Source organism: Phycodurus eques, chromosome 15 (assembly GCF_024500275.1).
Source record: "Phycodurus eques isolate BA_2022a chromosome 15, UOR_Pequ_1.1, whole genome shotgun sequence".
NCBI lineage: Eukaryota > Metazoa > Chordata > Actinopteri > Syngnathiformes > Syngnathidae > Phycodurus > Phycodurus eques.
In genome coordinates, this window is record NC_084539.1 from 10,029,590 (window position 1) to 10,042,547 (window position 12,958).

At 37.7% G+C, this 12,958-nt stretch overlaps 1 protein-coding gene across 6 annotated transcripts in view; it reads right to left on the bottom strand.

The window, feature by feature from the left end:
• Positions 1–12,958, bottom strand: part of LOC133413382 (probable E3 ubiquitin-protein ligase HERC1) — an 80,754-nt gene that overhangs the window by 48,695 nt on the left and 19,101 nt on the right. For all 6 annotated transcript variants that reach the window (XM_061697699.1, XM_061697697.1, XM_061697696.1 and 3 more), the window contains exons 15-29: positions 12,727–12,954; positions 12,491–12,643; positions 11,504–11,636; positions 9,583–9,786; positions 9,306–9,506; positions 8,118–8,291; positions 7,666–7,780; positions 6,138–6,255; positions 5,877–6,054; positions 4,930–5,233; positions 4,820–4,853; positions 4,702–4,747; positions 3,600–3,838; positions 1,704–1,889; positions 1,502–1,622 (exon numbers count right to left, since the gene is read on the bottom strand). In XM_061697699.1, coding sequence (XP_061553683.1) covers positions 1,502–1,622; positions 1,704–1,889; positions 3,600–3,838; positions 4,702–4,747; positions 4,820–4,853; positions 4,930–5,233; positions 5,877–6,054; positions 6,138–6,255; positions 7,666–7,780; positions 8,118–8,291; positions 9,306–9,506; positions 9,583–9,786; positions 11,504–11,636; positions 12,491–12,643; positions 12,727–12,954 — 2,434 coding nt within the window. The remainder of the gene's footprint in view (positions 1–1,501; positions 1,623–1,703; positions 1,890–3,599; positions 3,839–4,701; positions 4,748–4,819; positions 4,854–4,929; positions 5,234–5,876; positions 6,055–6,137; positions 6,256–7,665; positions 7,781–8,117; positions 8,292–9,305; positions 9,507–9,582; positions 9,787–11,503; positions 11,637–12,490; positions 12,644–12,726; positions 12,955–12,958) is intronic.

A 12,958-nucleotide genomic window follows, 5' to 3' on the forward strand; every position in this document is an offset into this window, starting at 1 on the left:
TGTGTATTCAAACACATGGGACCCAACTTGGGAGTTTTTCAAAATAAGACCTGTCAGGCTGTTTATTACCACTCTCATTTTAAGTTTACTGTCAAACTAAACATAAAACACGTTTTCACGTTGTATATTTAACCACACAGCTTAACCTTTAGTCTGCTAGTGTAAGGATAATGCTAACATTATTAGCATCTATGTGGCTGTGTTACAACCCTTTAAGCATGGGATATATGAACACCAACAGTGCAAAAATACATGTAGACAAACAATATAACAGTACTCAGTCATATACTACGCATTCTATGCAAACTAGTTCAAAGTTCAATTCACCGTTGCAAAGTTGAACGAGTTCAATTCATAGTTCATAAGTCAAAATGTTGAACTAAGTTTACCGTTCGAAAAATGAACTAGTTCATAGTTCCTTTTTTTTTTTTCCAATATGTTGCTGATAGGCTATTACCTTCAAAATACTGGCATTTCATTTCCCCATTGTTGCCACCCATTCAGTACACACTAGTAGCTAGCTGCAGCTTTCACCCTACAATCTCAAAAACATGAGGAAAAACTTGAAGTGTTTTGTTTTTTTGTTTTTTTAATGAGGAATTAAAACAAAAACAGGACTTTTGTCCTGAATGTGCAAAAAAAAAAAAAAAAAACACAACACAATATGATAGGAACAATGATGAAAGGACGTATGACTAATAATTTGTATTAACGAAATATTTATCTTATCTATTCTTATATTAAAAAACTAAATAAATTCCATATTATGACGATCATAGTGTTTTAACTGCTACAAAAATATTTTCCTAATAATTATTTTTACAATTATGTATTGTAGTACAAAATAACCAAAGAACGCATTCACTCCCATATACACACTGTCCCTGAACACACCTCGCGCACTCACATAGCTGCGACATTCCTGCCTAATGTAAACATGAATGGCGGTGACTAAATACGGCGTTTATCCCCAAACATATGAAGGCTCGTATATAATGGGTTCAAGGTGGGTTTTGCCCTGTGAGTCCATAACAAAACCTGACAGTCTTGAATAAAAGTGAATTGTCGTTCATAAACCATTCAGACGCCAGAATGAGCGTGTTCTCCATAATGCTCATCAGGCAGAAATGCTCTTTCGTTCATTGAACACATTCAGGTACAACACTGCAACACTATGTGTACTGAATTGAATGGGGGGAAAAAAAGTTTGTTTGTTTTTAATTCTTTTTAATCATGTCATTACTGTTTGACTTTTATATTATACAGTATAATATTGTAGAGTGCTATTTTTCTCATTTAAAAAAACACATCTCAAAATGTGTTGTTCTTTTGGCAGGCTGGAACAAATTGGCATTTCCATTCCTTTCAATAGAAAATGATTTGAGATATGAGTGTTTTGAATGACGACCGTGGTCAAGGAACGGATTAAACTAAAAAAATTGTACACTGGAATTTTTATATAAACGAACAACAAAGAATTTCCTCTGCAGAGGCCACAAACCTGGATGTTTTCTTTCATGGAGGACCCTCTGTCTGAGGATCTGGACCACTTGTTGGTAGAATGCCTGCGCTGCACATTGCAACTCCCTTTGCTTGTCAATAGCAGCTGATTGAGTGCCAGCCTGGACGGAGAACATGCATTAAGTATTAATCCAGTAGCGTCTTGCAAAAAATGGTGTCTTCAGCGTTAACACCACGTATACCGTGTAATGGCTCATCTCGTAATGAGCCCCCGCAAGGGAGCCCATAATTTGCGTTCCCAAGGCGAAGCATCCAGACAGGAACTGGAGCTGCACTGACTGCAACAAGGCAGGAAAGTGAGGAGAGCAGCTCTTCTCCTCCATCTTGGACAGGAAAGACGACATCTGACGGAATGCCTCCAGGCGCATCTGACCAAAGCAGACACACAGGGATTGAGCTAAATTTAAAACCAGCACAAATGTTAGTTGAAAAGTATATCCAGAAAACCTATGCTATTAGGTGAGTCCGGACTGAATTATATAATCCAGGGTGTCAAAGTAATTTTTTTGTCATGGGGTTGTCATAGTTATGGTTTCCCTCTTAGGGACATTATGACTGTGAAACAAACTGATGGATAACTAGTTTTGAAACCAGAAGTCAGTAAAAAGCAGTTTTTTCAACGAGCATTTTTTTTTTTTTTTTTTTTTTTTTTAAAGGGAGATTGGTAACAAAAAAAACACTTGCAATAGCTAAACATTATTAAAAGTGAAGACAACTGGTAATTTTGGTATTTCAGCAGGAAACATGAGGTTGATGCACATGATTGGCTTTCGCAGGCCACATAAAATTATGTGGCGGGTCGGACCTGGCCCGCAGGCCACGAGCTTCTGCCATCTTGTGGCAGCTTGGTGCCAAGGAACTATGTTGAAGTGAGGCAGGAGCTTCATTTAGTCAGGCCATAGCCCTGTGTAATAGAAAAATGGTGCTTTGCTGCAATCTTGTGACATCTATCGGCAATTATAAAGTGAATTGCTGGCGGATTTTCGCTATTCATGGAAGAGCTCAGTCCGTATCCCCCGCGAATAGTGGGGGAACACTGTATCAATAGTTTAAACTGTAAATATACCACAAACTATTATGCCAAAACAAATTTCAAACTGAACTTATAACATTACCCATAATATTAAATGGCTTACAGATCATTTATTTTGAAGTATATGAAAAATGGCAACTGTCAAGCAATAAGTGAAGTCAAGCAACTGCCAGCTTAGCAATGAGACCTTTGTCGTTTTAATCACCACTCAGCAGAGCAAAAACACACACGTGGCGAAGACTCTCAGTAACATCAACAACAACACGAGCTAAATTTAGCTCCTCCCTGAAATACAAAGATTTTAGAACAGTTGAGATTGTCAAACTAATCGATAATTTGTCTAATCAATTACCAGTAATTGGTTAAAAACCTTGACTTAAAATTGTCCAAATCCTTGGAATTTCAGCCTCTAAACAGTAAATATTAATAAATACGTTATTACAATAATAAAGCAGACTGATTATCTTTGTGCTTCATCAAAATAAAACATTTGCAAACATCTTCCTTTACTGTGTAAAACAATTGTTGCCTATATATTTTTGCCTATTTCCTGACATGTTACGGACCAAACCAGTGAATGAATCACAATCAGCATTTTCTGCACTGTCAATTTGAAATAATGTCCTATTTTTTAATAAAGGGTTAGAAATATGTCTTTCCTTGTACTGTATGTCTGTAAGTTTGTGTTTTTGGTGCTGCCTGTCTTGGCCGGCTCTCTCTTGAGAAAGAGGTATTTAATCTCATTGAGAATAACATGGTTAAATAAAGAGGTTAAATAAAAATAAAAAATAATTGGAAAAAAAATGTAAATTTTTTTTTTAATGTGCTTCATCGATTAATTTGCACAAAATAATTGACAGATTAATCAATTATTGAAAATAACCATTAGTTGCAGCCCTACTTGACACCAATGACTACTAGTTTCTTTTACTACTAGGTGAGTTTTTCAGTGAATAGCTGAGGATAGGTTCCACAGAAAAAAAATGCAAATAAGTGAATTTGTGACAAGTGAACTGCGAGTAGGCGGGGTTGACTGTCTACATACCTCAGCCCTGTGTTGCTGTTGCAGGATGGCAAAGACTATGGCTTTGGGATTGGCCTCACGATGAGCCTGGGTTGGCGTTGTAAACTGGAGAATGTTCCCGCACACAAACTGGAGAGCCTGGTCCAGGATCAGCTGTGTGTTGTCGCCGAAGTTTGCCGCAGCCGGGGAGGTCGGGCTGATGCACTGACGCAGACGATCCCAAGCGTCTTTCATGACGTCCAAAGAGCAGAGAGGCAAGCCTAGGAGGAAAACAAACACTATCATCTTTTCAGATTATATTTTTCTATATTTGAGTATGACACAAAAAATTAACAGACACATTAATCCAATTCAGGAATTCTGCCTTTACAAAGACAATGAAAGGCAAGAACAATTGTCATCAATATTCATGCATTATTTATTGAGGGAAAAAAAATAAAAAACTCCCATTCTCCATGGATCCACTCTTGTATCTGGATCAGAACTCTCATGTATATACATATCCACATCAAAATTTAACACCTAACTGACCAAATGTCAAACTAGCCCACCAATCAAATCGCTAGCTAATTAACCAACAAACTAGCTAGTTAACAAAGTAATTAGTTATCTATCCAACTAAGCACTCAGTTAGCTAGTTAATTACAGTACCTAGTTGCTTAACCCATACTGGGTTAGTTAAAATTTAATTAACTAGTTAATATACCAACCAATCAACTAGTTATATAACTAACAACCAATCAGATATTTACAACTAACAACCAACTAGCTAACAGTTAACTAGTTAAAGAACTAATCTAACTACCAAACTAGTTCGCTACATAACTTACACTTGCTATCTAATTAACGAAATAAATATTAAAAATAATAAAAATAAATTGGTTGACAAACCACCAAACTTAGTTAGCTAGATAGGTATTTGGTTAACTGGCTAGCCAATTATCCAAATACTAGCTCGTGACCAGCTAACTAGCTAGCTAGTTAGTTAACAAATGCCTATCTTGCTAATTCACAAACAAGGTAGTTAACTAACTACATGCTAGTTAACTACCTAATTAGCTAGCTAATCAACTTGATAGCTATCAAGCAAACAAATTAACTAACTGCATTAAAACATACTTACCCATTTTGTTCTTGTATGATCCCAAGGAGGTCTTTGATTGGTCAAACTGAATGAAAAACATGAGGTGCGATCAGAGAAGTCAAACAACAATTTAAGTTGAAAGAAAATAAACACTTACCTGCTTTCTGAGACCAAACGACTCTTTAGCTGTCCTAGAATGTTGATCAACGAGAACATAGCTTCAGAAAACTGCGTTTAAAATTAATTTAACATTAACGCAAATTTCACCTGGTGCTGGTATTGGCTGCCTGACTCTCTTCCCTCTCACTGGGTTCCATCCAGGCAGGACAAACTCCTAACAATAGGAAGAGACAGCGGGAGACGAGTAGATGACAGGCAGCAGGGAAAGGCAAGCTCTCCTCCTCAGACTCTCTCCGGTTGTCCCACTGCTGTCTGGGATCGAACTCCCTGTGGGGGCTGGCCGGGCTCTCCATGGTACCGGGCAGGGTGGAGGTCCCGAAGGACTCGTACACAGTCAAGTTCTGCTGCACCTGCATAGCCTCGCGGGTCGCCATGAAGGACTCCAGGACTTCTGCACAAACAGGAATTGTGTTGTAATCAAACATACAATTTTACAAAAACTATCATTCTATCAACCAGAACCCAACAAGGTTGGGTGGCGGTGTGTGGGTAGCATGGTTGGGTACCCGGGGACATCCGCTCTAGTATCTAGCACAAGCTTAAAACGCCAATGGCCCTGTGGTACCTAACACTGTAAACACTAAGTGGCACAACTAAAAATAGTGGTCCCAACGATTGAAACTGACTGCCAGTTGAATTTTCTTGAGAAAAAAAATGCATAAATTCAACTTGTTAGTGAATTCTGGATCATTAAGAACCCTTACATCTTTTAAGCACCTAGGGCTCTAGGAAGCTTATTATGTACGATTGTGGGGCCTGACTGTAGTTGGGATGGTGCACTGACATTTTAAACCCTAAGGTTCTAGGGACACAACCCTATGCGGTTAGCTACAAGCAACTCGAGGCTTTGTAAGCTTGAATGGGGCAAGTGAAGGAGTGTAGGTTCATGCCTGAGGCTCTGAGGCCTCAGACTATCAGGGAGCCCCAGATCCTCTGGCACTGGCTGACTATGCTGACACTGAACTGGTTCACAATCCAGAGTAGACTAATGTGCTGAAGGTGCAAGGATGGGATCTGGGATCTAATTCTCCAACCTGTAAGATCTATGCGATTGCTGTCCAATGGCTCCTCCGCTGCGTCGTCTTGGTCCTGGTTGTGGTTGGCTTCAGGGGGCGGAGGCACCTGAACTTCCCGGCTACACTGACCTACAGACAACCGCTCGCTATCCTTCCCCACAGTTGCTCCTTGCTCTTCTGCATCCGTACTCTGACACTGCAAGGTATCCCAACACCCAGAACAATGAGATTAAATGTATTAATTCAGGACAATAATCTTATTTATCCAAGCGGTGGTACCTGTTTGGCAGTGGCGAGCACCTGTGAAGTCCTCGGAGAGTTTTTATGGGCCAATAGAGAGATTCTGATTTTATAGACACTTTCAAAGATGTCTAACAGCATCTCGCAGGGCTCATATCTGAAAGACAGCAGATCATTAGCATTTCTCGCTTTGCCATAAACATAATCACTATATACTCACAGGTCACAAACTTAGGTACACCAGTATCTATTGAGATCCAGTAAATGAGCTCTAGATGCAATTACATTCAATTTGAATGAATGCATATGTGAATGCATGAGACTTCCAATACAAATTGTAAATTGTGCCCCCAAACAATTAAATAGAAAGAAATGAACCTTCGGCTCTTCCTGTCAGGGGTTGCCACAGCAAGTCACTTGCATGATTTGTTTGGCTCAGTTTTTACACCGGATGCCTTTCCTGACGCAACCCATTTTTGTCAGGGATTGCCCAGCAGTGGCTGAGTATAGGGGCACTGACCGGAAATCAAACCTGCGCACTGCGCATGAAAGGCAGAAGCATGTACCACTTGTTGTAGAAAATAACTAACATCATCATACAAAAATATCAATAATCAAAACCTAACAATACAAATGAAAACCTAAACATGAACGTAAAACATGCAAATAAATAAAAAAATAAATTCAACAAAAAATAATAGAATACTTTAAATAACACTAATACAATAAGACAAAAAATAAAAAAGTAATACAAAAACGACAATAGAACGGCTGTATATATTATTTATTTACTGACTTACTTATACTGTATATGCATGTATGTATTAATTTAAAAATGTATTTATTCAGGTAAGGCAATTGAGAACAGATTCTCACTTGTATTGATAGTTGGCTGTAGACAGCAGAGTAAAACAAATTATAAATAAAGAATAACATAAAATATGAATAAGGATAAAAAATAAAACAAAAACAAAATTGAAACCTAAAAAAAAAAACAAATTCCAAATTAATGAAGACAAACATTTTTATAAAATGTAAATATAACAACAATAAAAAAACAATATGTAAATTAAAATAAAAAGGAACAACACAAAAGTTACAAAATATTTTAAAATAATGATCAATATATAATATAAAAATAAAAACAATCGCGTTAAAACATAAATATGAAAATGACAAGAACAATAAAATACAAGTACATAAATAGAATGTAAAAAAACAAAACAAAAAATAACCTAAGCACTAAAAATTAAAATAATAAAAAAAACTAATAAATAAAATAAAACAAAAGTACTACAAATAAATTTTAAAGTAGAAATATTACAATAAATACAAAAATAATAAAAATAAATTGAAAAAGATACAAATAAAAAACTAAGATGCACTTGTAATATCTGTAGTTGCTTACTATAAACTGCTTGTTTGGGCTACCCAATGGTGTCCAGTGAGTATATGGTCCTCATAAATTTTTTAAACCCTCATTATAGCAGTAGCTCTTAAAGCATTTTGTACATAGAGTAATCATGTCCATGAGAGGAATATGATATGAGGACATTGTGTGACTGACCTGTCCTGCCAATAGGCTTTATCTGGTATCCCTGTGTGCTTCAGAAGTGCTGCCAAGCAGCAGCGACAGACGGCCTCCAGCAAACCGTCGCCCGAAGATCCTTCGCTCTCCCACTCTGCTCTCACAGTGACACAGACCATTTCATATTGTTCGTAAACAATAGGTGCAAGGATACTATTGGTTGACAGAAAAGCGACTGACTACTGCTGACCTGAACTGAAATGATGATTAAAAACATGTGTTTGGGGTTGAGCCACTAGATATACACTAAAAGATCTTTTTTTTCCCTTCAAAAAAATCTAAATTCATCCAGCAGAACCTGTGGGTGAGGAGGATAAATCAAGTGGATGTAAAAAGTTGGGGAGTGCCACCCGGAAGTACATATGACGTTGTGGTGAAATGTCCTATACTACTCCTATACTGTCCTATACTGCGTTAATGCCACTGAGTACCTCTGCTGAGAGCGTACTCCTCCATTTTCTGCAGTAGGCACCCTGCAGGTCCTCTGGAGGATCCCAGCGCCACCTCCAGTAATGTCAGAGATTCCTGATTGAGGCTCAGCTCGGACAGCCTTGAATCGCTGCCGCCCAGCAGCACCGCCTCAGAAAGCCATGCCATGCTGGAGTCTGGAGGACAAATATTAATGTGACATGAAGGCGTAGTACATTACACCTTTTTTTTTAATATATATATATATAAAGGTTTGTGTATGTAATTAGACTCTGATAATAATAATAATAATAATAATTTTTAAAGGGGAGTACAACTTTATTTTTGCATTCTTGGAATATTAAGCTTTTTTCTGAAATTTTACAAATATAGTGCAACTTTTTTTACAAAACATTATGACATATTTATATCACACTCATTTAAAATTATTACTTTATTCTTTCAAATAATTATTTTATTCTCATTTTATTAAATTATATGACTTTATATTAATATATACATTTATTTTTAAACATGATTTGTACTTTTTCTCATAAAGTGATGATTTTTTTTCTGGAAAAAATAGAACTTAAACCTTCTCAATTCTGACTTTTTTCTCGAAAAAAAAAAAACTTACTACAAAAATGACCAATTAAGAATTTTTTTTCCTCAAAATACAACATTTTTTTCTTGTGAAATTAAAACCTTGCCACTTCAAAAAAATATTTATTCACATAAAATTCCTACCTTTTTAAATGCAACTTTAGTCTAAAAATATTTGCCTTTTTTCTCCAAAAAAGAAAAAAAAAAGCAAAAGAAATTTAAAAGAAATGGTTTACTTTTGTAAAATGATGACTTTTTTCTCGTAAAAAATAGAACTTAAATCTCGGAAATAATGAAAGGTTCTAAAATAAATACAAGCCCTTTTTGCATGTTTTATTACTAATACTTTTTTTCTCTCAAATGTAATATATTTCTTGGAATACTAAGCCATTTAAAAAAATCAAAACATCTTTCTTGTAATAATGCAACTTTTCCATATGAAATATAAGAACTGTTTTTCTCATTGTATTGTTTTTTTTTTTCATTTCCAGCGTGACCAGTATGAACAGCTATGAATATTGTTTAAATTAGGCCCAAAACCTTCAAAATTGATCAATAATTTGTAAATAAAACAACCATATAAGTAGGAATCAGATTATCTAGCCTACCCAGCTCTTCATAGTCCATCTCAAGGCCGTTTCGAAGGAGAACATTGGATAGCCAGAACTCTGAAGTTCTTTCCTGGGGGGAGGGTGGCAGGCCTTGCATCATCCCACCAAGGCAGCGTCCAACTGCTAACGCTACGGAGCGCTCCAGATCCAAGAGCCAAAGCCACGTGCACTCATATTCCTCCTGATGTTCACTGTCATCTAGGCGATACATCTCTGGTCAGCATAAGTGATCATGTAATGAATTGTACAGCGTATTAGTGCCTACACCACAGACCTGAGGGGACTGTTAAGGCCTCTACGTTCAGCTCCTGTTCCTCAAGCAGGCCCGTCTCTGGCAGCAACCTGTTGAAACTGTCCAGGTCCTCCAGCAAGTCCAACAGATGGCCAAGGAGAGGGTGGACCGTGTTGAGGGGCAGCAGCAGCAGCGAGTACATGACCTGACACAGCAGGGTGCCTGCCATGGAGTTGTACAGCACCACTGGGTAAGAAAGGAAGAGGAAAGGTTGAATACAAATGGGCCATAAGAGAGATCCAACAGGGGGAAGTATTGCGGAAACTTGACTTTTTATTGTTTGTAAAACAGTATGTAAGTAAGTCGTAAAGTAAGTCAGTCAGTCAGTCAGTCATAAAGACAAGACCAACCAAGCTCATAACCCCATTTACTTGTACAGTACATTAAATCAGCTTTGCCCATTAATATGAATTGAAATAGCATTAATCTGTTCCAGCCCCCCGAAATTTTTTTTTTTTTGGAGTTACTTAATTTTAATAAATAAATAAAGCATTGTATTGCAAACTTAAAATATAAAAACATAATGAAATATAATGTAAAGAAATAAATTGGTTACATGTGCAATTAAGCAGAAAATTACACACAATGTAGTAATCCTTGTTTTGATATCCAAGCCTTTAACGGGTGTGGCCTCGTGAGTGACGTCAGGAGCTGCTATCAGTCATGTTGACCGGTTACCACTCGGTTACTTCAGCATGAGCGCCTGTGTGCTCCTTGTGAGTGTTTTCATTTTGTATTTATTTGTGTGTTTGACCGTTTGTCTGGTTCAGTAAACGGCGACTTGCCTCTCCTTTTTATTTCATTTCACTTGAGTGGCAGGGTATCTCAAGATCAATCATAACTCAAATTTTGGCTTGCAACAAAAAAAAAAATTATAATAAAAGCGACCAAACAACTTGTAACATGAAAAACTCCTAAGGCACTCGAAAGTCATGGTATGACTTTATTAGAACTTATTTTATATTTTTAAAATGATTTTATATTATTATTAGAGATTTGTTTTTAGGATTGTCTTAGAGACTGTATTCTAGTATTATCACTCTATTTCTTCCTCATATACAGTATATACATTTAATCTTTTTCTATAAAAACCTATGACTAATCTCATAAATTACGTTTTTCTTTAAAGGAGTGTTCTCTTAATAGTGTGCCTTTAAAAGAAATGATCATCATACTCGGACTTTTTGACAAAATCCGACTTAATTTGTAAAACTTTCTTTAAGTTAAAAAAGGCTATTATAGTAATATTGCAGCCTTTTAAAAAATATTTCCCCCCCCTCAAAAAAAGGACACTTTTATTCTCTTACAGTGCCCTGGGCCTCATGGTATCAAATCTATTTCCATCCATCCATTTTCTGGGCCGATTCTCCTCACTAAGGTCGCGGGAGCGCTGGAGCCTATCCCAGCTGTCTTCGGGCAGGAGGTGGGGTACACCCTGAACTGGTTCCCAGCCAATCGCAGGGCACATACAAACAAACAACCATTCGCACTCACAGTCATGCCTACGGGCAATTTAGAGTCTCCAATTAATGCATGTTTTTGGGATGTGGGAGGAAACCGGAGTGCCCGGAGAAAACCCACGCAGGCACGGGGAGAACATGCAAACTCCACACAGGCGGGGATTGAACCCCGCACCTCAGAACTGTGAGGCTGACGCTCTAACCACTCGGCCACCGTGCTGCCCAAATCCATTTGGGCAGCACGGTATTTTTTTCCATACCAAAACCTTGGTAACAATTTTAAATTGTCCAAAAAGTACACAATATGTCTCCTTTAAATCAAAATGAATATTCAATTTCTTCAAAATGCCCACCACCCTTATGAGGAAAAGTGGCTTAGAAAATGGATTGATGGCTGGATGGATGAATGGATTTCCTTCAAATAGCTTCAGGTGTGTTCTTACTATGCAGCTTCCTTATCATCTGCTTGTCCAAGAAGCTCTCCTTCAGCAACTTGGTGGCTCGCCTGAGTGTCTCTGCGGCGCAGGAGAGCATCAAGTGAAGATGCTCACCAAGTAATTTTACAGTGCTGTCATCCTACACGAGAATGAAAAGAGCAGGCGTCAACGTGTGTGATCCCTCAATCAACTGTCGGGTTGTTACGATCCACATTAGGAAAGGGGCATGATGAATTGATTCTGAAGATTTTTGCCGAATTTGGGCAATCTAACACCTTACTTAACAAGGTTATGTTGGAGACGTAACAGATTTCACTACATATATATACATATATATATATATATGCACTATATCACAGAGGAGGACTGTAAAGTTGAACTTTAGTTTACTTTTTTGTTGTGTTCAATAGGATTTGGATATATATCTTGTTAAAATTATAACATTATCCTTGTAGGTTTGAGACTTTTTTCTCATTAATTTTATTATTATTTTCAGTCGGGCCCTAATTTTTTCCCCCGACTTTTGTTTAAACAAAGAAGTTCATTTTGAATTATATTTTTAATCAATTGTAATTTTCTTCTTGGGGTTAAGATAGAATTTAGAAAATATTTTCTCTTTCCTGTGGTATTTGAGTTCTTAAGTTTTGTTCATTTATTATGGGGGAAGAGGGAGCGAGTCCTGCCCCTTATAGCGAAAATCTTTGAGTAATTGACATGCTAAAAAAGGTTTATACTGCACTATAATTGCCAATAGATGCCACAATATGTCAGCAAAGGACTACTTTTGCCTAAATGAAGTTCCTTGGCACCAAGATGCCATCAGATGGCGACAAACCAATACTGTAATTGTTTTGGCCTGAGCACAGAAATCAGCAAATTGGTAATTTGATAAGCAAATAACAGAGGATAGATATAGGTGTTCACAGTCATCCCTAAGGGGGGAATTCAACTCTCTCTCTGTTGTGGATTTGCACACGACATAGTGCATAGTACCTCAGAGCTGGAGTGGATGTAGCAATGGGCCAGCATGTGTTTGTGAAGTCCGGAGAGAAGCTGGCGAAAGTGCGAAGGAGGCTCTGCATCTCGTTGACTGTCACTTGACAGAAGCTTATCACTGTTTTTCTCCAATTCCCCAAATGCTTGCTCCTATTTGAATACACACAAAACTGTAGTGAGGAAAAGAAACCACCTAGTTACCACTATAAAAGGGGAACAATGTCTGTTCATACCGTGTAAAACCCAATACTGAGCAGAAGGGTTCTGAGCAGCACCTCTGCTAAGTGAAATTGGTCGTATGCTTCGGATGAGGAAGAGGAGGAGGAGGCCGACTGGGCAGATGTGGCGGGCGTGAGAGGTGGTGCGAGGTTTGTCACATCCCCAAAATTGCTGTAGCCTAGCAGGGATGCCATGTGACTCTGGTCCTGAAGGCTGCTGAGGACCATCTCCAACTGCAGACGCTAG